The sequence below is a fragment of the Sardina pilchardus genome, chromosome 17 (assembly GCF_963854185.1).
Source record: "Sardina pilchardus chromosome 17, fSarPil1.1, whole genome shotgun sequence".
Taxonomy (NCBI): Eukaryota; Metazoa; Chordata; class Actinopteri; order Clupeiformes; family Clupeidae; genus Sardina; species Sardina pilchardus.
In genome coordinates, this window is record NC_085010.1 from 14,073,427 (window position 1) to 14,097,914 (window position 24,488).

Below are 24,488 nucleotides of genomic sequence, written 5' to 3' on the forward strand. Positions count from 1 at the left end.
GAGTGTAAAATTCAGTGTTTTGTGTTTGCACCCTGTGGTTCACTACATGAGCAACAGAGCTTTTCTGATAAACAGCACAAGCATTTTCCCCCCAGTGCAGGTATGAATCCAACATCACAAAACAGCTAATAAATTTTTGCCACAGGATCCTCTTCATACATTTCGAGTCTTTCAAATTCACCTGACAAGGCAGGTCTCTCCAATGCCACATTATAAGTAAACAATACATTTTGGTAAACATTGGTACCCGTCCAGAATCCCAGCTGCCAGGACCATATACTGTAGCTCACTTTAGGTCAGACTTACATTCAAATCAACTGTCCAACTTCATGTTGCACTCATCTGAATCAAAGGATTCGACAGGGTTAAGCATTCTCTGGAACTTAATGCTGCCCCCTTCTGGACTTTTGGAGTATCATCAACCTCAAGAGTGAAGTCAACAGGGCATCCAAAATGGAAGTAAGCCACAGACACGCACTTGAACTTTGTTTTTGTTGATAACTTTTTTATTTTTAATTTTTCAATACTGCTGATTTACCATCAAAACTTCCTCCAGTGTAGTAGGCTCTTTTAATAATATAAGTTTCCATTCTAACCCAAAACCATAACCCATAATAAAATCAACTATGATCCTAGACTGGGTATATGATTGACATTCAACCGAACATTGAACTAAATTGGGTGTGTCAAAAAAAAAAAAAGAAAGAAAAAAAAAATACGGTTAATACACACCACACACTCAAAAAAAGGGCACTTCCACACTGTGCAAGATGCACCTACGTAAACTTGTGGGGAAAGCACATTTAGCAATCCCTATAGGGGACCAAAACAAAACAAAAAGTATATGAAATCAATTGTGAAAGGGCATTTAAGGGGAGGGAGAGGGGTAGATAACTACAGATATATTTTAAGTCTGTGCTTTAAAAAAATACAATCAGTCTGAGAGGGCTGTAATAGAAAGCTCTGTTCACAATCACAACGGATAAGAAAGTGCTTGATTGACCACTCGCATATCAGAGGAGACTCCTGAAAATGGAAGGGGAAATAGGACATCTTAAGAATAAAACTGTAGTTCTTTACAATAAAATTACAGCTCTTAATACAGACCCATCTTTAAAAATTTTAATTTTTTTATGATGGTTTTTTTTTTTAAAAAAAAAAAAAGAAAGGGGGGGAAGGGACCGATGAGGCTATCCATTCGAGCGATGTACATGAAATCAAGTTCACTGAGGCAGGCTCTGTTGTAAGGCAACCGAGAAGTCCAAGACTTAATTCTCTCTTCAAGGGATAGGATCAAAGTGTTTCAGTGTGGGATGTGTGAAAAAGATCAACCTGAGTGCAGTGTGTCAGTGTGTATATGTTTTGTGTGTGTGTGTGTGTGTGTGTGTGTGTGTGTGTACGCATATGTGAGAGCAATAGCATGGTTGTACATACAGGTGTATTCATGTGTACATGTAAGGAGAAAACAAAAAAAAGAAAAAAAGTGTTCTGTGCATCCTGGTGCTAGGCCGGCTGCTCCAGGGAGTTCTTATACCAGACCACCTTTTCTGGATCTGAAAGGAGACAGACAACAGCTGTTACTGAGAGACCCTCTGAAGGACCTCCTGTTCAGTCCAGCATCTGACACAGACAGGTCTGGCCTCGCTCACAGGACAATTACCTGGAAATGTACCACTATTCCCCACCATCCTAAATTCAGTTACCTCTAAACTTATGAAGTTAAGTTTTAAAGTAAAATGTACATAATGTACATAATTTTGAGTACTGATGCCATGACAATATGCCTATGAAGCTAACTGTGCAATGGGCAGTATTTAAAACAGCATCATCGAAACTCACCAAAAGTTATTTTCATTTTAATTGTACGGTCACTTAGGCAAATCTGTGAAATTGTCCTTAAATATATTTTTGCCCACATCACACAGCCTTACTTTTCTCTTAAGTCAATATGCTTACTTTACTAGGGTGAACTGGATGTTGTGGTTAGCCTTATTGTCAATGGATAGCTTACCTTCTTTCTGTCTGTTGTACACAGTGTTCCATTCTGAAAATGAAGAGACAAGTCATTGTGAGTAAGGCTTGGTATGACCAAGTACAAACAACGAAAAACACCCTACAGGACAAATATAATATTTATATAGATGCAAGGAATCTGAAGCCCTTCAGAACAGCCCAATAGACTGATGTTGAGTAAAACATTCCCCTGAACAAAAGCGTGACTGGGTCATCAATCTTTGGGTTGCTATTTGCTCTAGGCATTTTTCTTACCTGATTTGATTCTTTTTTTAAAAAAAAGACAGAAAGCAAGCAAATAAAAGGCAAAGAAGAAAATAAAAAGCAAGAAAATGGACAAGACCCACTGGAGGACCTTCCAGATGCCTGTGATTTGTGTGCTCACTGTCCCACAAGTGATTAGACAAGTTTGCCTGACCATATATGAAGACAAAGGACAGCGAGAGATTATCTTGCATGGTGTCTGACTGCGATTACTACGAGAAGAGCAATGCAGAATTCAGCCGTGCCAACAAATTAACGCATGAATGGATTCATATCCATGTTTACAGTTCAAGGGTGGGAAACGGACAAGTCTATTAACCTACCTATGTGAGGGTCTGTCAATTTAGCCATTATGTTACCCTCTATCTTTGTGAATGAGGGCCTAAATGAGGCAATCCATAAGCGTTCTATATTTTAGCATAGGCAAAGGGAGGCCTCTCTCACCTTGGACGTGGTATTGCATAGCCTCTACCAGGTGGCGACAGGTGAGGAGCAGCTCTCCGGAGCTTTCGTCCTGTCTGTTGCACAGCTCCATGGAGAAAGAGGACGTAGCAGGGGCAGGAGGGGTGGTGAGGGCAGGCTTTTCAGAGTCCATATCTCCTGTGAGGGGGCGTGAGGGGGGAGCGGGGTGGTTGGCTGCAGTTTCTGGCGTGGCCTGGGGGGTTGGGATCTGGGCTAGGTCCGGGGCCGCCGCGGAGGGACTGTTCTCGGCCGGCCCGTCGCTAATAAAGCTCAGCCCCCACTGGTTCTGCAGCAGCACTCCGATGCCGGGGGGCTCCTCGGTGCCCCCCGACGCGCCGCCCCCTGCCTTCACCTTGGAAGCGTAGCTCACGGCCGGTTGCAGTTTGGCAGGGCTGTCCTTCACGGGGAAGGCTGGCGGAGGCTTGAGCAGAGACAGGCTGTCCTCCACCCACCGGGCCTTCTGGACGGGGCCGGGCCTCGGGGCTTTGTCACTGCCGGGGCGCCCGCCTACCCTCAGGCTCTCCCGCCGGGGGCCGCGGCCTCTGGTGTGGCCCCGCCGCTCCCTCTCGCGGCTGTGAGTAAACGTGAATGGCTGGCCAGTCCCGTTCAGAGTAGCCTCGAGCGCCGATGGGGAAGCCTGTCTGAGTTGCTTGTCAGGCCCCGCAGAGCAACCTCCTCCCCCTCCACCACCAATACCAGAACCTGGAGAAAGGCGGCGGTTCCGGATGTGAGGCTCAGGCTTAGGGGGCGAAACCAGAACAGCAGGGTCACACAGGCGATCGGACTCACATACGGCGTTGTTGGCCTCCCAAGAACCTGAAGATTATATTTTAGATTATGTCAAAATCACACATTACATCAATGCAGAGCTAGACCAATCAAATTACAAACGAAACACATACAAGAATGTCAAATTATAGGCGTGCTGCTTGGCCTACATTTTAAAGTGCCTGAAAGTCCAGGTTGTCGTTTTAGTTAATTAGTTAAAACCACAGTGCCGCATGGAACCACCATTGCTTTTTACCAATCCAATCAGACCCTGAAAGCATAATACCGGTTGGTCATTTTAACGGGACATTACAAAAAAAACAAACGTTGACTTCTGCTGGCTCGCCGAGTTAGCTCCGTCGCGTTATACTTTCTATGGTTATGGCTAATGTTAACTAAGATCATCAAAATCAACTAAGAGTGCTTAGACTAAACACAAGGGACACCACATCGAGAAAAATAAAATAATTCTTGTGAGTAGTTCTAGGACACTGCTTCCAGATATTCATAGAAGGAGCAGAAGCGCGCAAGACAGCTAGTAACGTTACCCCAACGTTAGCCAACTACTTTTGGTGTCAACAACAGAGGGGCTGGCTAGCTACCAAGTTAGCCAGCTAACGCTGGAGAAGTTCACTTCACAGTAACGTTACATGATTTTGAGGCCATATCGGGTATACTTGGTGTATTTTGCCAGATGCAACTCGACAGGACGTAGACTTCGCAGCAGGGCAAATAATACGCATGGTCATGGAAGTTCACTTGACCGATCCCGATTGAAAATTGCATTATAGAAATGACTAACATATGCTAGCTAAGATTAGCCGCTTGGCTACCTCGCTAGTTGGCAGACGTTTGCTAACCAGCTTACTTCAACTGAAAAAAAGAAAACCAATTATTCAGATACATTGACAGCGACTACCCTTTAGATTAACCGTAGGAATATATGGGATTTTTTTCAGTACATTGATGTTACAAAATGACACATTCAAAATAGATAGGATATCTCATTTACCAAGCACAGTAAAGTTTCATAAGCCTGACCGCCTAACGTTAACGTTACTTCATTCAAAGCGTGCTGACAAACTGTCTACCCAGCTAGCAAGCTAAGTAACTCTAGCTGGCGCAGCAATCATGTACAATTAGGCAAAGTACATATTTTTATACACAGCAATGTCCTTGTTGTCGAGAAAGAAACGCTCACCTGGTTTAATATGCATATCTTGAAGTTTTGCTTCCCTATGAATTTAAATATAGCTAGCGCTAATTACAGTTTCAGACAGGACGGCGTGTTGACGACTTCAGGCAGGGCCACACGGAAGCTACAGACTGGCCGGGTGGAAGTGAGTGTTATCGCTTCCGGTTATTTGAGGCGCCAAGAGAGGAGGGAAAGAATCGCAAAGGTGGGCGGAGAAGAACCTCCCTCATCCCACAATAGAGCTCCCCAGTCCCGCCCACAGCCTAGTCCGGAAGTAAAAATCCAATACAATTTCTCCATTGACAATTGGAGAATAAGCCATAACATCGTAACCGTCCATGGTAGACTTAAAACCAGCTACGATGTGACTAAGCGATTATACCTGCTCATATAGATGTCAAAAGTTAATGGGGGCATCAACCTTGTTTTGAGAAAACAATGCTTTATTCACGATTTAACGAGAGAGTACTACACTACCCGACACCCTAACGTGTAAAACTGGTGAAAGCAGAGCCTTTGATTGGTAGAGATCGCCGTTGCCATGGCAATGCCAAACAAACTGTACTCAGCTTTTCCCGCGCCTATCGTCCAGCTTCGTCTCGCTGGAACTTCAAAACTTAAAATGGCTGCAGGGCTGATCAGGACCGATGTGTGGTCTTCCGAAAAATAACGGTTTTCTCATCTTGAAGGTTGAATTTACTCAATGGAAACGGTAGGAAGTAATCATCTTCTTTTCTCAGATTAATATGGAACCATGTTAAACTATCTTTAGGCTGCAAATGTTGGAAATGTGTGTACGTTTGCAAAGCATCCTGGGATTTGAGTTCTCTATCTCGGAATTTAAGATATGTACACAGTCTTGTACCTTTCGCTTTTTTTACATTTTCTGTTCATTTTTTCACTCGAAATTATAAGTTATATGCTTATGAGTCGCATCGTAGCTGGTTAGCCTAAGGCATGGTCTAAAACTCTTTATATCCGAATTTTTCCAGAAGTCAATGGGAGAAATGAATGAGAATTTTACTTCCGGACAAGCACCTCTCTCGGAGGAGGGGCGGGACTGGGGAGCTCTATAAGAAATAGAGCTCCCCAGTCCCGCCCCTCCTCCGAGAGACAAGGCAATGTTAGGCTCCAACATTTGCAGCCTAAAGATAGTTTAACATGGTTCCATATTAATCTGAGAAAAGAAGATGATTACTTCCTACCGTTTCCATTGAGTAAATTCAACCTTCAAGATGAGAAAACCGTTATTTTTCGGAAGACCACACATCGGTCCTGATCAGCCCTGCAGCCATTTTAAGTTTAGAAGTTCCAGCGAGACGAAGCTGGACGATAGGCGCGGGAAAAGCTGAGTACAGTTTGTTTGGCATTGCCATGGCAACGGCGATCTCTACCAATCAAAGGCTCTGCTTTCACCAGTTTTACACGTTAGGGTGTCGGGTAGTGTAGTACTCTCTCGTTAAATCGTGAATAAAGCATTGTTTTCTCAAAACAAGGTTGATGCCCCCATTAACTTTTGACATCTATATGAGCAGGTATAATCGCTTAGTCACATCGTAGCTGGTTTTAAGTCTACCATGGACGGTTACGATGTTATGGCTTATTCTCCAATTGTCAATGGAGAAATTGTATTGGATTTTTACTTCCGGACTAGGCTGTGGGCGGGACTGGGGAGCTCTATAGGTCTGCTGTAGGCCCTCCCATAACGCACACACATTGCAAGGGGTCAACAGCCAAAACCAGCTTATGTGGTGAAATTACAACAAAATAATGTCAAATACACAATTAAACATTGCACATTTGAAAAATAGGCACATGCAAAATTAACTTGTCTTGGGTAGTCCTCATGAATAAATAAATAAATAAATAAATAAATAAGTATGTAGGCCTATCTCATTTAATAACTCACCCTTTTTACTCCTCCAATTTCTAGATAATGAGCTGTTGGGTGGTAAGTGGCCTGTCAATCTCTCCTTGCAGCATGGTTTCCTATGCTGTCTGTTCCTCTGCCTTTCAGCTCTCCCATTAGACACACTCCCATCACCTGTGACTCTCTGTCTATCTGTGTGCAGACGTAACAAGCTGATTCCTTCATAAGGCCAACAGTTGCTTTGGTCTGTGTCTCCCTGGTCCCGGCTGTGATTCCTTCTACTCCTTTGGCTCTCAGTTGGTCTCAACTCTGCCTTGTTTTGACATGCCCAGTCACCAGCGGCAGCGCTATCTTCCCTCCAGCGCCAGTTGGCCTCATTCTGCTCACCCTGCTGGAGGTTTTCCCAGTCTGCAGACCTCCTGTCTGATGCTGACACCCTGCCTTTGGGCAATCTAGTTCCCCCATTCTGCCTCCTAAACTGGCTGTGATAGGTTGAATAAGGCACACTGTCCACAGGGTCCGTGTCTGGGGAGTTACCGGTCTCCCTGCAGTAAGATTCCTGAGATGTCTTGCATATGACATGATCTAAAGCTCCCTGGTCTGTGTGATTATGCTCCGTGATCTCGGTTGCTGAGTCGTAGCACTTTGGAGCAACTGAAGGTGCTTTTGATGGGACATCATTCACTCTCTGATGTTTCACATTCTTTTCCTCCACATTTTCGCAACATTTTAACTGATCTTGGGAATTCTCTGAATGCATTTCCTCAAAATGACCATCTCCTGTAGAAGAAAAAATATATACAATTTCACCGAACTTCTATGAGCAGTGTAACCTTGGCTTAACATATCAGCATAGATCTCAGTGGTATTTTGTATCACTCACCTATGGTATTTTTTTCTGTAACTGACTTGGTTGTGATATTTCCCATTTTTCTTTCTGAGTCATTACTGTTATCGCTATTACTGTTCTGACAATGTTTTCTTTTATTCTGAGCTTCATCCTGTTCTATTACTTCCACACCACTTTCCTCAGGGCTTTTATCAGAAAAGTTGGAATCATCCGTGACTTCCACAATTTCTTTCTGGACATCTATTTCCAGTGCCAGCTTAGTTGACTCTTCTTTGTTTGCCTTACGCTTTTCTTTTCTTTTGTCTTTGCTTATCTTACCAGTTTTTTTTATTTTGTTGATCTTGGTCTTATCCTCTGTTATGTCTGAGGGCATCAGTTCAAATTCAGCTACTTTGAATTGATCACCTTTGTTCTGCTTCAATCTTTTAAAAGTTTGTGCCTCGTTGACTTCCAGCATCAAATCTGCCTTGTGTTCAGGCTTCACAGAATCTCTACCCTCTTCCATCTTGTCAGCACTGGTTCTCTCTCTAGCTCCTTCAAAGTATGCTCTCTCACGGTTAAGGCACCGTTGATGGTAGACCTTTCTGGCTCTCGCTATAACTTTCTCCCTGTGGTCCTTGGTGCTTTGGCTGGTGCGAGAGTAGTAATCTTCAAAAATCTGAGTTAATGATGGCAACGAGGGAACTGGTGCACATGGGCGTGGTGATAGGATATCAGGCGAAACACTGCTGTAGTGGTAAGGTGAAAGGCTCGTACCCCTACAAGAATGATATTGGTTTCTGGATTCCTTTCTGCCCCCTACATCATAACAGCCTTTGTTCTGTTTGTACCCAGTCCACTGCTTTTTAGAAGAGACTGGTTTTTTTGTAGAGGACTTCAGTCTTCTCCGCTCCTTTAAACTCACATGTTTGCCCTTCGTTGTTCCTTTGCCCCCCTTTAGTGTCCCCTGCCTGGGCGACGGCTGTGCTTCAAAGCCCTGAGCACCCAGCAGAGCTCCAAACTCATCATTATCATTGTAACAATGAATAATTGTTCCTTTCCATGGCTTTCCAAATATGTTCTGAGATGGATCTTCATGGTACTGACCCGTTTTTCCACCATTATCTGAAATACAATAAAATAACAGTAATGATCTCTTTTGTTCTACTGTATACAGTATGCTATAACATACTGTATGGTAGCACATATTATCACTGAATTAATTCCAACATTGACATATTTAAGTTGTAGCTATAATATTGTTATATGTACTGTATGCATTGCTTGTTCACAACAATTAGGAGTTTATGTTTAAAACATTTACAAACAATTTTGGAGTACCTTATCCGAAGAGCATATTGAACAATAGAGCAAATAATTGAAAAAATAAATGAGGATAGTGAAGATAAGAGAAATAAAATCTGACCCCAATGGTTGCGGAGATGTTCTATTAGGTTTATTGGCCATTTGTAGGCTGTACCTAGCAGTCCAAAAGATGGCGATCGCTCTATTCCACCAACCTCAGGCTCCATCAGATGTGTTTTAATCTGTTGGTTGGACAGTGTAAGTCGCCTTCCTAACTGGGTCCGGTTTGTAGCTTCACACTAAAGCATCATTCAGTTAAAATAGTCAATAGTTATAGTAATACACTATTTTGTAGGTCTGTACAGGTCTGTACATAACTTCTTACTGTACATAACATCTTACTGTAACCAATCATATTTGCTACGACAAAACAATCATCAGTAGGATCAACACAATGACAAAGTTCAAAAGTTTAAATCAAAATGAGGTCATGTCAAACCTTGCCCCCACCCAATCAAGTCTGACTTAATGTAACTGAACTATTCGAGTTCAAAAGACACATTTTGTAATGCAATAGTCTTTTGATAAGCAGTCAAGCCTCCAGAGTTCACTAAAAGATGCTTTCCTGTTCAAGATAGGAGACATAAAGGGTGCTTGATCATGTTTAAGTCTATCAAAGAACTTCACGCTGATCAATACCTCAGTGGTTTGTATGGAATCCTGATCAGTGGTAGACTGCAATCTACTGTGGGGAATGGTCCTATGTAGTTGGGAACCAGTCAGTTTTTGACCAGTAAAGTCCTCATCCTCATTTTTTGACATGTACACTGTTTTTCCTAAAAGTGGAACAATGTCCTAGAAACAAAAGAACAAAATTGTGTTTAATAAAATGTGTTTCTCCCTCATCCATGTGAGCTAGGCTATTCATAACGATTATAGTTTTGAAAAGGGATTCATATGCTCATTGAACACTTCCTCAGTTCCTACTCACTATGGGCTAGGACACCTGTGAATACCAAAGACAACCCCAAATACACATTCAAAAGATTACATGCATTATCTCTGTGTTTATGTACTGCCTAATTATATAATTCCATTGACAAGGAATAACTGGAAAAGAGTCTTGACTGTGACCTCTTGGTGTTAATAATATAACAGATGTTCAACAAAGGACCACAGTGTGAGGATGTAGAGCTAGATCACGGAATTCAAATAGCACGGTACAGTAGGCCTATGTCTGTAAGACTGTAAGTGTCCTTTAGGCCAGATTTAGGGATTCCATTCTGGCTGCGGTCAATGAAGAGCAACTAACAGAGCAACATGTGTCTTCTTTGGCTGATTTAAGACTGTGTTGTTGTATGTGATTGTGTGCTTTGATTCATCTGTAGGCCTAATGCTCTTAACACTGACACCACTAGTCCCATACAATAACAGGGGCTCTCCTTTTTCAAAAGAGAAGACAATAAGCGTAGCCTACTTGACCATACTCAAATCTATGAGAGAACTTCAGTACCTTACTATCTGTGCAATCCTGATGAGGGATAAGCAATGCAATGCGGGGGAAAATGTTTCTAAGTAAACTCCTCTGATGACCAATGAGCCACCTCCAGATGAATTCATGTTTAGGGTGTAGGCCTACTGAACACCAGGGATTATATGTAACAATTTTCTGGAAACAAAAAGAACATCAATATCGATAGTGTATTTTTTCTCTCTCTCTCACTAAGGTGAACAGCTCATAGGAGGCTAATTAGAACAATGAGCATGCCCTTGGATCTCACATAAAGGCATACATTCAAGCAGGATCACTATGTTGTGGCAATTCAGATGTGGATGATATCATTCACTTGTCTCTTGTCTCACTTACTTGCTGTTCATGATGGAGACTTGGAGCTGGTAGACTGGGACCCTCAATGTATTTCTCAAAATTGTAAAGATTTTCTGCTAATACTGCATCATATTCAGTATCTTCTCTGCATTCAGGAACTTGATATGTCATGATCTGTTGCTCTGAAACAGCTGACAGTTTTATGGATTTATGTCCAGTTTCCTCCTGGCACTCTCCTTCATCAAATTCATGACACAACTCTTCAGCAGATATTGCGTTTATCTGTGCAGATTCTGCAATAATTTGTGTTGCCTGTGTAATCAAAAGAGTAGTCTAGTCAGTCTGTCAAGTGTCAACATCCCAAAAATCGATACCCCACTGATTTTTGGCCAGTTCAACAACACGTTGTAGCCCTTGTGACCCCCCTCCCCCCCTCCAAGCAAGCACGCATAGCAGCTACCTATTAACAACACATGAACATCTCAAGTGATGTTAATGTTCATTTTAAAAACCGAAATACAAATCAGACAGAAATTGTGAGTTGGCATGGTTTGCCATCATCAACGCTGGCCTCGTTAGGGGTGGCACATGGCTAACGTTAGCAAAATGTACCTGGCTGTCCAGGATTAGGCTATGAACTTTGACAGATAGCTAGCACTAGCCTAACTTTTTTTATATACATAGGCTAGCAGCTAGGCCTAACGTTAACATTACCTTATCCATTCTTGTTGTTCCTCGTAAGCACACGAGAGGTCATGCTTAAATATGATATGAATTAAGAATTTCTTAGAGATATTTTCTTGATCCTAACATTACCCAATCCGAGTAACAACTAAATTAATTTCCGCTAATTTACATGCAGGCCTAGCTAACGTAAAAGACATAATCATAACCGATTCATGTAGCTCTGATTTCATGAGAAACAATCCTGATGCGCTGGGTTGGGGTGAGGTGCGCTACGAGAGTTAAATGTTTGCATTCAAACAGCATCAAACGATTTAGAATACCACATGGATCATCAATCTTATTTCAAAATATTATGAATAAACAGGTTGCGGTATCCAAGGACACACTCACACATGCGCAATGCTTCGCGGTCTAAACATTCTACACATATGGCTCTGATTCTAGAACGCTCCCCTGTAAAATCTTAGAAAATATTTTTAGGCTGTCTGTTTGAATAAAAGCACCAAATGTAGGCTAAGTTATATTTGTTGACGCTAAAGTCACAACTAAGCAAAGTTAATCATTAGGTTACACTAAATTAGACATAGGTTACACTAAATTAAAGTAGCCTACTAAAACAATAATTAAGAAACCAGCTTTATTGGAGATTTGTTGAAGGAAAAAAAAAATCGAACAAACAGGCGTTCATGCAATTAGTCTTCAGAAGCCTAAGCACAAGAAATTAGCAACTGGACATATTTTCATATGTGAATAACATTATAGGCTATGTTTAATTTGGACCAATTCACAATACACAATAAATACATATGTTCAATGTCTTACATTGACATGTCTTACATGTATCTTATAAAAGGGTCTACTAATGACAGCAAAAGTATGAAAAACACAGGTAGGACAATTAATACAATCCAATTTGCTCATGAAAAAGCATGTGCAATTAATCACCTGAAGCAGTCATTATCCATGTTTATATGGACAGTTTTTGTCATTCCAATAAACTATTCTGATTGAAAAATGTGTGCTGTCTGTTTACATGGGCTTCTCTCAAGAGCTTTAGAATCTTTGATCGGAATAGTAGCTGTTGTTGCCCACATTTCCTTGACACAGCAGCCAATCCGATTGACCATACTGTGGCTATTCAATTGGAAAAGGAACAGACTACACCACCTCTTTCATTACGATTACTGATCAGTTGAGGCATTTTTATTCCAATTGAGGGGTCTTCTAATCAGATTATGTAAATGTGGCTATTGGAGAGCCAATTATGAAATATCAAAAAAACGTCTTGTCAAAAAGCTGTCTTAAAAGGGAGAGCCCATACTTTATCTTTCTTTTCAGGTGTTGTCCTCAGATTGTCCCTTTGCCTGTTTGGACACAGAGTTGTCTGCTGTTTGTCTACCCGGGTCCATAAGATCCTGAATGATCTTGGTGCTCCGTTCCAAAGTGGACTTCAGCTCATGTATGTCCCTTTGCATTCCATCAATCAAATTAAGCTTAGAGAGTTTCCTGTCAATAGATGATAGAACCTCATGGCAAGCTTCAACCACACACACACCGCTATGTTTGACAGAGCAGCTGGTGTCAGGACTGCTCGGCTCTGTTAAGGCTGATTCTACTGAATCCTGCAAGACCATCTCTAAGTAAGAGTCTATGAAGGCCTCTAGCTCCTCGATATTACTGTCTCCCCATTCATCTATTAGCGCTTGGAGGCTTCCTGACCCGGTAAATCCTTTCAGGTCTCTTTGGTCATGTTGCTTAGTAGGGAACGATGGGCTTTCAACACAGTTCATCCCCTGTTCAGCATCTCCTTTTTCGAGCAGCATGCGGGACCGCCTTTGTGGCACAGGAGTGATCACAAGCCAAGCAAGGCTCCCGTCTGTGGAAACACGAGTCCAACCATTGGATTCCAACCCTCTAGGACCCTGTGAGACTCCTGAGCACAACCACTCTGGAACATTTGCTACCAGCACCCTTCTTCTGGCATTCGCTGAGGGCCACTGCCAACCGTCATTTATCTGTACAACGGCTGAAGAGCTTCTCGCTGCCACCATTGTGTCACACATGCATCGTTCACCTGCAGACCCAGCCAGTCCATCAGGCCTTTCTTGTGCAGGGCTGATGTCCGATACATTTGGAGACTCAGAGACAAAAACTTCTGCATTCTCAACAGGAAACCCTGCAATAATAATCATTATTATTTGCATAATATGTTTGTGTTATGTATTCTGTTATGTATGTGTCTCTGAGAGTTTCTGTTTAGACTGCTAAATTATACTAATTAAAATGGATAAATACTTACTGTCTTGTGTGAGAGAGATGCCCTCAGTTGCGCCTGGATTATTACTTGTCTTAATCTTTTCTAATTTTGCTGAGAGTCCTATAAGAGTCGCGTCTACAGCATCCTTGTGCTTTTGGTCGTTGAGCCTCACCAGCACAAGCACTTCCTCCATTTTTTCCAGAAGCTCTGACACTTGGCCCGTGTCATCTCGGTTCTTGTTGTCTAGAACGTGGTATCTATTTCCACAGTTCTCAACCAGCTTTTGAAGCGGTTCCCCTTCACTCTCGATGTGCCGCTCTATGGTGGTGCCTCCCAGCCAGTCGCCATTGGTGAAGAGAACCATGGTGCGGTGCCACAGCTGTGTCCCAAGTGCAGAGAGGCGTGCTACTGTTGCTTTAAATTCCACATTGTGGAATGAGGAACTACAGTTCACAACTAACAGGACGACACCACACCCGTTGGCATGGAGCGATAGTTCCTCCATAAAGTTGTGTTTCTCCAGCGCCACAGAGTCCAGGGCCGGAACTTTTATGACTGTTAACTCTCTTCCAGTCACATCTCCCCTTTTTTCAACCAAATCAATGTCATGGCCACCGACTTCAAACTCCTCTCTGCTCAGGATTGTGTTTCCAGCGGCGCTCTTGCCAGAGTGTCTTCCTCCAAGTAATGTGATCTTCAGGTCAGTGGGAACTTTGACCATCTCTGAGAGAGAGAGAAAAAAAAACAATGAGCATGAAGTTTATTTTGCACCTGCCCACCATCACTAGGGAAAGCACTACTCATAAGACATACTCCCATTTCATAAGATGTTGTGTACAGAAAACAGAAAACAATTAAATAAACAATTTGTCAGCAATATTCTCTCTAAAACTAGAACTGCAATTCCTATTTATTATTACCCTTAGGGTATGCTTAGTCTGAACACATCCTTACACTGCTGCTCTCTGGTACATAAGCACATGGAATTTAACTTAAAAGATCAGTGGCTACTCACCAACAAGTGATCTCAGCACCTTTCGCTGTTTCTGGACTTTCAATGCTCTGTCTCTTGCCCTCCCTTTGTCGGCACTTCTCCTCTTTTCCAACTCCAGAAATATCTTCTCATCTTTTTCGTAAAGGTGATCTCTGTTTCCTGCAAGCATTTCGTCGATCTTCTCCAGCATCATCGTGACTTGGAACCCATCTCCTTTGCTTTTGTTGTTGAAAACATGATACCTGTTACCACATTTCTCAACCAGCCACTGGAGGGCTTTTCCTTCGCCCTCAATGTATTGCTCAATGGTTGTGTCTCCCAGCCAGTCACCAAAGCTGAATAAAACAATGGTGTGATTCCACACTCTCTCGCTGAGGAGTTCCACGTGTTCCTGTAAAGCTCTTGCATACGTAACGGTGAAGGCCTTGTCCACGCGGACCACCAGAAGAAAGCCGTGCGGACCAGGGGAACACAGATGTGCACTTCGCATCAACTCCCATTTCATGGACGCAGGTGAGTCCTGTGCGTAGTAGTTCATCCACCAGCCGGGTGTGTCCACCAGGGTGACTTGCCTCCCTGACACACTGCATGTTTTGCTTACACAGTGAGCTGTTCGCCTCTTTCTGTCGAACTCCTCCTGTCCTCCTGACATAATGGTATTCCCCACAGAGCTTTTCCCCGATCCCCTTGCACCCAACAGAACAAGACTCAGATTGTCCAAGGGTTTTGACTGACCTGTCAGAACAATTTTGCGAGTGGTCAAATTTCTGTATGGAAAACTTGAACAGTCCTAACAAGTTTGTTATACATCCATGTTAGATTCATAAGAACTCATATCAGCTCACAGCTGATTCACTGGTCATTCAATGCTGCACAACAACATATTTAATTCCCTAGACATTTAATCTGTTATTTGTAGTTAATTTGTAATGAACTTTTCAGGTCACAGCCCACTCACCGATGAGCGTGCATCTTTGGGATTTCACCCTCATCCATCGCTGTTGAGCCCTCAGAACCATTCCAGACCTGTAGTTCTCCACTTCTCGCAGAACATGGTGATCCATCTCAAAATGGAGCCCACCTATTCCTGCTATCATCTCCTCTATCTTCTCCAATAGATGTACACTCTGTGTCGTGTCATGCCCACAGTTTATGTAAAGGACGAGATACCTCTTGCCACATTTCTCAAGGATCCACTCTAAGGGTCTCCCTCCCCTTTTGATGTGGTCTTCAACTGCAACTTTATTGGAGTGTTCTCCTTTTGTGAATATAACACAAGTGTGGTGCCATGCTGCCTCCCCAAGAAGTTCGAGATGCTCTTGAACGGCCCGTCTTCGCTTCTCGGTGAAAGCCGAGTCCACTTTGATGACCAGAAGAAAAATGTGCGGCCCTGGGAGGCTCAGCGTTACACTACGAACGATCTCTCTCTTCACAAGCTCTGGGGTGTCGCGAGCGTGGAAGTCACACCACCAGCCCGGGGTGTCAGTGACAATAACATGCTTGCCCAAAACCTCGGCATGTCTCCTCAGACAGGTGGTTCGCTCTCGTGTGACAAACTCCTCTGCACCTATGATTGTATTTCCCACGCAGATTTTTCCAGAGTTTCTTCCTCCAATGAGAATAATCCGGAGTTCTGAGAGCCGCTGTCCTGGCCCTGACAAATACAAAAAAAAAAAAAAAAAAACAGTTGTCAGTAGTTGTACTTTTGAATGACATAAAGTTTGACCCCCCCCCTCCACACACATGAAAGTATTTGTTTTTATTTGTTGTATTAGTGTCTATTATTTGTTGTATTAGTGATAATCAAAGAATTGAGGATTTGCAGTACCTTATTTGCATTAAGGTATTACAAGTACACTTTATATTATATAATACATGTTATATAATTAGTTTTGCAGGTTACGCTCAGTGGATAAGAACTTCTAGTAACTTACATGTAAGTAATGTACAGCAAAAGCGAGATATGGTTGAGCTGTGTCAACAATAGCCATTACCTTCAGTACCTTCAGTAATGGTAAAAATAGAGTAACTTATGCCTACCTTGTCTTGGTATTTCTTTAGTGGCCATGCTTTACCAGCAGAGTTACCTTTGTTTTACTATTTTCTCCGCAGCTGTTTTATGTTTGTGCACTCTCCTTCTCATATTCACGTGTGCCACCAGCACTTAAAAATGTATGAGCCTGGTCAATACAACACATTGAAAAAATATGCAGTGCAAAGGTTCAGCTTTATGACACTCAAAGAGCCACCGCATACGCCTTTGGTTAATATACCACTATTGCCACAGCAAAACCAGTCTCTTTAACTGCTAATTGTCCTCTTATCATAACATCACTGTATCTTGAGACATTACTTAGTTTGCTATTGGCTGAGTCAGTCATTTAGTCAGCATTTCCTTTAGGTGTTCCCCCTGGCATATGCTTGTTGTTGCAACTGTAGCAAGGAAAACCTCATGACTTTTCAGCACACCATATTTACCTTTTCTGATCAATATATTATTATGTTGTATTCATATTTTTTAAAAGTGAATGATAATTGTATGACAATGATTCATATGAATTATATAATAACATTTATCTGAAAATGTTTAGGGGGAAAAAAATTAATTACCCCTTGGGGATCAATAAAGTATCTGTATCTATGTATCTATCTATCTATCTATTCTAAATGGACTGCCTTGGCATGACTTGTCGTCGGGGTGTTGTGTATTTTTTTCTCCACCAGATGGCGCCAAATACATAGGGGATGTAACTGCTCTTGACTGACCGTCCTGTTGGTTGCATGTTGCATTAGTTCTTTAATTACCTACTTCTTTGAACAGTTCTACAAGAGAGGGTTAAAGCGGAGTAATGAAGGACCTTAAGTTCTACATACTTGTCTAAATAGATTTCACTGACTGCAATTACATTCAGACATTTCTATCATATTTTAATTGTAAAAATATTCATTCCATGCTCATATACTAGAAACTAGTTTTTCAGCGGTGCCCCTCTTACACATTGCTCTTCACAGGCAGCATCCCCATCCTGGCCAGGTCTCTGATTGAGCTCAGAACCACTTCTATGACCATCATTGTAATCTGCTCAGGTTTCTCTGGCGGGGGTGCGGTGGTGCTCACTGGGGCAGCAGAAACCTTTTGGCGTTTGACAGATCCAGAGGCCGCAAAGGCAGATTGCTGTGCTGCTGCTAGTGCTGCTGCTGCTGCTGCAGTGGACTGAGGCTTGGAGTCTGATTGGGCAGGTTTTGAGGCAGGTGTGGCGGCAACAGGGGCCTGCTGGTGGCTAACTGAAGATCTGGAGGCCACAGAGGCAGATTGCTGTGCAGCTGCTGCGGACTGAGGCTTGGTGGTTGACTGGGCAGGTTTTGAGGCAGGCGTGGCCACAGAGGCCTGTTGGTTGCTACATGGAGATATGGAGGCCATAGAGGCAGATTGCTGTGCTGCTGCGGACTGAGGCTTCGGGACTGTTTGCGCAGGTCTTGAAGCTGGTGTAGCAGCAGAGGGCTGCTGGTTGCTACGTGGACATCTGGAGGGAGCAGAGGCAGACCTCGGTGCTACTGCCAGCTTGGAGTTTGATTTGGCAGGTTTTGATACAGCAGAGGCCTGCTGGTTGTTAGATGGAGGTCTGGGGGCAGCAGCGGCGGATTGCTGTGCTGCAGCAGCAGACTGAGGCTTGGATGCTGTTTGGGCCGGTCTTGAGGCTGATGTAGTAGCAGGGGCCTGTTGGTTGCTACATGAAGGTCTGGAGGCCGACCCAGTAGCCTCTCGAGAAGCTGCTCCAGACGGAGACGTCGGTGCAGGTGCTGACACAGGTGGGGCGTTGCCTGGTAAACAAAACGGCTTGCTCCTTTCGCCAGGCTTCAAGTATGCTTTAAACTTGTTGTGGTAAACTGTGTTGGCAGCCTGCATTGCCAAGTTGTGCGTGAGCAAGTAGACTGGTTTGGTGAATCCTACCTTCCACAGCTTGGCGTCATTGGCCAGGTCATTATTACACGTGTGCACCAGGTGGTCCAGCATGATGATAGTGACGTGGCCGGTTAGACGTGTTATCAGGAGCTGGTATTGGTCCAGGCTCCACTCCTCCGTCCTCTTGGGAGGACACTGTTGTTCTCCCTGCCCTTTGCTTTTGGGCATTAGGGAAATGGAGGAGAAGTCTTTGCTGACCTCGCCTTTGGTGATCAGCTCGACGAACATCACCTCCACCATGTCGAACACTTTTTTCAGCATCTCCTCTGCCAACTGCTGGTCAAAGGCCTTCACCTTCTCGATGATCTTGGGCGCGGTGGGGAGACGCTGCTGTGCAATTTCTGATGTCTGCAGAAGAGACCAGGCATGATGGTGTGATGGATTGTGGTTGTTATTGGTATGTTATAATGAACAACAATGGACCTATATTTTGTATCCGCTATAGGCCACAGATGAGTATTGCTGAAGGTCACATATCCAAAAATATCTAGAAAAATCCTACCGTAGGTTCCATCATTATCTTCAGCCCTTTTCTAATCATCTCCCTCAATGCAGTGTTCTTGAGTTCGCTTTCATGCTCTTCATCTGTGTCCTCCTAAGCGAAATACATTCAAAGGTTTACAAGTAGGCCTTAGTTAGCAATAATTGGATAGGCCTACTAGAAGAAATCATCCCACAGGCCTATGCCTCAAAACAAGTTGACAGCTATTAGAATTAAACGTCTTAGTCTATGTTTCATTTATTACACACGTCTATGAAACATATAGCCTATAATGACCTACCTCTAATAACTGTATAATAGCGCTTGATTGCTCAGAAGATTCCTCAGGCATGGGGACAGTCACAGAGGTTTTGCTGAGAGGGAGGGTAGCACAATCATAATTAGGACTTCACGAATAGGCCTAACGGTAAATGCTCGGATCCTGATTAATATTCGTACCTTGTGTTCTCTGTTGCCTCTGCAGCAACTGCCGCAGTCTCCTCGGCTTGTGTCCTCTTTCCATGTTTTGTCTTATGATGTTAACAGATAGTGACCGTAAAAACAAGTTAAGTTTCTAGCCTATGACAGCTGCCTTACGAGATGTGATCACAACGTAGGCTATGCTTCCATGACATTTCTCCAGAGTTTTAATGATGCATAACACGTATTAATCAGTAAACTCAACTGTCACAGAACCATACATATCTCTTAATTAGCCTACCCTCAGTGGTAGGCTACCATCTCTGTGAGAACCATAGGGTGAGAACTAGCAGCTAGTTCTACATTACCTTTCTTCCTCTTTTCGCCATTTTCTTCGTTACCAAGGCTACTGATATGTCGCCACTTCAGAACGCACAGCAATAACGTCACATTCCAATAGCAAATCTCGCGCATAAATATTTGTCAATATATCTATGCATAAATAGTAGCAGAATGCATTTCATCCAGGGTTGAAGATCAAGGACATTTGCTTAGTCTTTCTCAGTTGGCTACTGTTGAACTGAATTAATAATACGAACGTTTGTACTTGGATTTCAGATATTATCAATGTAGATTTAGAACAGCAATTCAACTAGTCAAAACGGTTGTTAATCAAACTAAATTAGCACAAGCTTGCAAATTCCCTTATAAAAAATAACTACCTTCATACTGAGTTTTTTTAGAAATACAGCACAGTGCAATAATATTTGCATGTTCAAAATAATGAATTTCTGCAGTAGCCTACAGTGCAGTTTTTCCATTTCCATGTGCATTTCCTGGAGAAAGATGCAACTCAAGATTCAAAGAGAACGGGATGTATTTCTAGGGTTGACTAACAGTGGCTATTAAAGTTTAATTGTGTCTGACAAACACTTGAAGTGATTTTCTTTTAAACGAGGTCAAGTATGTATCAGCAATTGACTTACAAAGAACTCCCTTGAAAAACATATTTATTAGTCAGGGGAAAAAATGGACGGGACATGTCTGAATTTCGATCAAATGTTATTTTCTGAAATGTCAAAACCTGTCCTTTTCACAGACTCTTTCCCACGTGTGTGAACATGTGTCTCTTGAGCCGCGTGGAGGTGGAGAAGCACTTCTTGCACTCGCCGCAGCTGTACGGCCTCTCCCCCGTGTGCGTGCGCAGGTGCATGGTGAGGTCCGAGGAGCAGCGGAACCTCCGCTCGCACAGCGTGCAGGGGTACGGACGCTCGCCGGTGTGTATGCGCCGGTGCAGGAGCAGCTCCCCGGACGTCAGGAAGGTCTTCCCGCACTCCAGGCAGGCGTGCGGCCTCTCTCCCGTGTGCATGAGGTTGTGGCGCACCAGCGACGTGGACTTGGCGAACACCTTCCCGCAGTGGCCGCAGGAGAAGGGCCTCTCGCCCGTGTGGGTGTTGAGGTGCTCGGCCTGCGCCCGCTTGGTCTTGAAGCTCTTGGGGCACTGCGGGCACGGGTAGGGCCTCTCGTCCGTGTGGCTGCGCCGGTGGCGCGACAGCTCGCCGCGCGTCAGGAAGCTCTTGCCGCACGCGGCGCACGGGAACGGCCGCTCGCCCGAGTGGACGCGCAGGTGCCGCGTCAGCCCCGCCAGCTGCGTGAAGCTCTTGTCGCAGTACGAGCACGGGAAGGGCCGCGTGCCGTCGTGCGTCAGCTGGTGGCGGCTGAGGACCTGCGGCTGGGAGAAGGCCTTGCCGCACACCGGGCAGGCGTACGGACGCTCGCGGCTGTGGATCTGCTGGTGCTTCTTCAGCAGCCACCAGTGGGTGAAGCACTTGCCGCACTCCTCGCACGGGAACGGCCTCTCGCCCGTGTGCTTCATCTGGTGCCGCCGCAGGTCCGACGGGCGGCTGTAGGACTTGTCGCACTGCGCGCACTTGTACTGCCGCTTGACCACGTGCGTCTGCCGGTGCTGCAGCCTCTCCAGGATCGTGTCGAAACTCGCGCCGCACTTCTGGCACTTGTACCTGCCCCGGACGTCGGCCTGCCCCGTCGTCCCCGCCCCTGCCGCCGCGTCCAGCTCGTGAGGTTCCAGCAGCGGCTCGCCGCCGGAGCTCGCGCCGCACGGCGTCCGCTCGTAGTGCAGCTTGAGCAGGCCGAACTGCGTGAAGCCCTTGGCGCACTGCGGGCACGCGTACGGGCGCTCGCCCGTGTGAATGCGCTGGTGCCGCGTCAGGTCCCAGGAGTTCTTGAAGCCCTTGCTGCACTCGCCGCAGGTGTACGGCCGCTCGCCGGTGTGAATCCGCTGGTGCCGCGTCACGTCCGACGAGCGCGTGAAGCTCTTGCCGCACTGCGGGCACGAGTGCACTCCCGAGGGCGCCACCTCCGTTTCGGCGTGGATGGGAAACGGCTGGGGGAACTCGACCCGCTGGAAGGTCTTCCTTGACGAGGGCGTCTCCGCAGATTTCTGCAGCTTGGTGTACTCCTCCGGGTGACTTTTCTCAATGTGCTGAAGTAGGTAGGACTCCTGCATGTGGAAGAAAGGGCACTGCGAGCAGGCGAAGACCTGAGAAGACATCTCCACCGTGTGACCTTACGAGATGTAGAGGAAAAACAGGAAATAAGTAGAGACGAGTAGAGAAGGATGATCCACATAACTACAGACCACTCTTGCTTTTATTTAAATAGGTTTTTAATGCTGTGAGAAACTAATTGCATTAAGCATTGCACATATTTACATATCATATTAACTCAAAACCATGCTCTAAAGTCAAATTTAAAAATGTTGTTACATTCCCAAGGTGGCCTTCAATGTTATTCACCATGTTATTACCAGGTAGCAAAATACATCACCAACTCTTTAGCTGTTACCATCACTAGCACAACATAATCTAGGCATGACCTGCACCTGAAGCTCTGGGGAATATTAAAAAACAACCTTACTTGTAAACTCAGTGTGTTAGATTTACCTTGTGCCCCGACATTCTCAAGGCTTTGGTGATGCTGGAGGAGAGTTCTCAAGTCCTCTGGCTGAGCAAGAGACTCCACACATTCGTCCAACACAGAGGGGGCTGAGCTAAGCCAAGACACTGTCTGAAACAACACAACAGAAACACACACAAATCAATATCTTGCAGATGCACAGGGAACAACTTAGGAAAATAACTAAGGAAAGCTGATGCGCAATCTATTACCTGTCCAAGATCAGGCACCGGTAGCAGTTTTTCTAATCTAGAGAGGAACTCCCACACCAGAAGCTGCAGGTCTGTGTCATATTTATTGCCGTATTCCACTGGAAACACCTCCTGCACAACAGGTAACAGTCAAATAAACTGTCTGATCAAACTTACATATTGAACACACTCACATTCTGACCAAAATGTCCTTTCAGTAGCTTAGCTCATGTGGATAACACATTATGTGTATGCAAAAGTATTAATGGGCTATATTTAAAGATCCACCTTGTGGTGAACAAGAGTATGTTTTAGATTCATCATAACTTACATACTCACACACACTCAGTCAATAATGCCCCAAAAGATAAGAAACAGTGTTTTTGTTGTAGGTCACTGAAATAGGCTTTTTCATGTATGATTAGGTTCATCAGGTGTTATATTTGAAACCAAATAGGAAAAGGGTGGGTTAACTACCTGAAAGAAGTGATCCTTCTCAGCAGGGTCTTTCAGCAGGGTGTGTACCAGCTCCAGGAAGATGGTTTCCTCTGCATCCACTTGAGCATCTCCACTCTACAAAGTTGCACTCCAAGCATCAGCACAAACCTTTGCACAAGTATGTCGTAAGAGCTAACCTGTAAAAACATGTAATTAAGAACTGACTCACCCCTGTGTGTCCCAGAGGCCTGATGCGATCTAACAGAGGCTGGATTGACTCTGAATTAGCAGCGGAATCACAGCGGCACAATTCAAGGATCAACTGAGAATGAAGTGGACAAGGAGGGGGGGAAAAGGCACATACAGTAGGCCTAACGTTAGTCGTGACCATGTAAACTGTAAAATTGTTGGGCTGTACTAAAACTAGTACAGCCCAATGGTGTAGTCTAGTTAGCTGTAGTGGGCATACTGTAATGCACTTTAGCTAGTTGTAGAGAGTATACTGTGATCTACTCCAAATGTTAATTCCTATCCTTGCCTATATCTGAGACGGTGATTATTTTCAAGTGGGTTTACTGCGTAGTCCTGCGTATCATGTAGACTACACCACTGGTACAGCCTAAATAAATAGAATACTGTAGTTCATTCAGCTCACCCTTGTCCGTAGATTAAGTAGCAATTGGGCCCTCTGTTTGCAGGTGAGAAGATCAGGGACTGTCTCGGTCACCAAACTGACAAATTCCTCCAGTTTTCCATAATCCATGATGTCTCTCCTTTGTGCCACCTGCCACATGGCAGCCGAGACTAGCCGCAGTGGTGGGATCAGGAGACGCAGTGAAGACAGAGGGAGAAATATGTCTGGAAACAGAAACACACTTCAATCCTCACATTCTCTCAGTCCCTGTGAGATAAGAGATTAGAGAACAGGAGTAACAGCTATGGAGTTCAGTGGGCTGGGCAGATGTCTTGACTCTTCACCATCCTCCTCAAATACAGTATAAAATCAAGAGTATTGTATCATGTGCTGCTCCAAAACAACCCTAGAATAACATTTAATTGAATTCCCCACTCTGACAACTTCAGGTCATGATCACGTGTGTAACGTTGTGGGCACACAACTCAACATTTTGTAAGCAAACTGGGTGCCTGTTGTAAAGTTGTTTATTTCCAGGTGTTCTAGCAAAACACTGGGAAGGCGATTTCAAGTGTAATCATGTCCAGTCAGAAGAAAACCTTACTTTGCGTTTTGCCTTCCAACTATTGCATAAAGCTATAATGATAACCAATGATGAACCTACTACACGCTCGCTCACGCTAGCTGTGTAACGTTGCATGCAGTTTCTATACCTACCTGCCGAATCTTCGATGCATGTTTCCATTACAGTGGAAATATGGGCATTAATTTGCAATGACAGTGTCTTCTATAGTTTGTTCCACAGATAGAGAGAGTCCTTTACAGTTTTTGCTATCTAGAAATTGATTTCCTGCGCATTCTGACCATTTCGTGATTTCTGGGGACGTTTCGAATGATGTCATGACGTAGACT

At 44.2% G+C, this 24,488-nt stretch overlaps 4 protein-coding genes and 1 non-coding gene across 9 annotated transcripts; all 5 read right to left on the minus strand.

The window, feature by feature from the left end:
• Window positions 1–1,158: 1,158 nt before the first annotated feature.
• On the minus strand, window positions 1,159–11,504 carry si:ch211-214j24.10 (uncharacterized protein LOC558894 homolog). Of its 5 annotated transcripts, none has more exons than XM_062518012.1 (10): window positions 11,249–11,504; window positions 10,574–10,846; window positions 10,220–10,375; window positions 9,406–9,561; window positions 8,828–8,948; window positions 7,456–8,526; window positions 6,612–7,352; window positions 2,722–3,555; window positions 2,012–2,044; window positions 1,159–1,553 (listed from the first exon to the last, which is right to left on the minus strand). In XM_062518012.1, the coding sequence occupies exons 1-10, from the start codon at window positions 11,255–11,257 to the stop codon at window positions 1,504–1,506; spliced, it is 3,444 nt and encodes a 1,147-aa protein (XP_062373996.1). In that variant the 5' UTR covers window positions 11,258–11,504; the 3' UTR covers window positions 1,159–1,503. The 5 variants fall into 5 exon arrangements, with proteins under 5 accessions (XP_062373996.1, XP_062373995.1, XP_062373997.1 ...); XM_062518011.1 differs by having other exon boundaries at window positions 8,828–9,005; XM_062518013.1 differs by lacking the exon at window positions 10,220–10,375 and having other exon boundaries at window positions 8,828–9,005.
• Window positions 2,387–2,522, minus strand: LOC134062928 (small nucleolar RNA SNORA15). The gene has a single exon (XR_009935707.1). It is a non-coding gene; the product is annotated as a small nucleolar RNA SNORA15 (small nucleolar RNA).
• Window positions 11,505–11,909: 405 nt separating the features above from the next.
• Window positions 11,910–14,773, minus strand: si:ch211-214j24.15 (uncharacterized). The gene is made up of 3 exons (XM_062518018.1): window positions 14,494–14,773; window positions 13,521–14,201; window positions 11,910–13,397 (listed from the first exon to the last, which is right to left on the minus strand). The coding sequence occupies exons 1-3, from the start codon at window positions 14,663–14,665 to the stop codon at window positions 12,556–12,558; spliced, it is 1,695 nt and encodes a 564-aa protein (XP_062374002.1). The 5' UTR covers window positions 14,666–14,773; the 3' UTR covers window positions 11,910–12,555.
• Window positions 14,774–17,464: 2,691 nt separating this feature from the next.
• On the minus strand, window positions 17,465–19,760 carry LOC134062119 (microtubule-associated protein 4-like). Its single transcript, XM_062518020.1, has 5 exons — window positions 19,706–19,760; window positions 19,377–19,447; window positions 19,219–19,291; window positions 18,939–19,031; window positions 17,465–18,784 (listed from the first exon to the last, which is right to left on the minus strand). The coding sequence occupies exons 1-5, from the start codon at window positions 19,724–19,726 to the stop codon at window positions 17,465–17,467; spliced, it is 1,578 nt and encodes a 525-aa protein (XP_062374004.1). The 5' UTR covers window positions 19,727–19,760.
• Window positions 19,761–20,120: 360 nt separating this feature from the next.
• On the minus strand, window positions 20,121–24,450 carry LOC134062117 (zinc finger protein ZFP2-like). The gene is made up of 7 exons (XM_062518017.1): window positions 24,294–24,450; window positions 23,598–23,800; window positions 23,172–23,264; window positions 22,982–23,077; window positions 22,526–22,636; window positions 22,301–22,424; window positions 20,121–21,923 (listed from the first exon to the last, which is right to left on the minus strand). The coding sequence occupies exons 1-7, from the start codon at window positions 24,319–24,321 to the stop codon at window positions 20,431–20,433; spliced, it is 2,148 nt and encodes a 715-aa protein (XP_062374001.1). The 5' UTR covers window positions 24,322–24,450; the 3' UTR covers window positions 20,121–20,430.
• Between the last annotated feature and the right edge of the window lie 38 nt (window positions 24,451–24,488).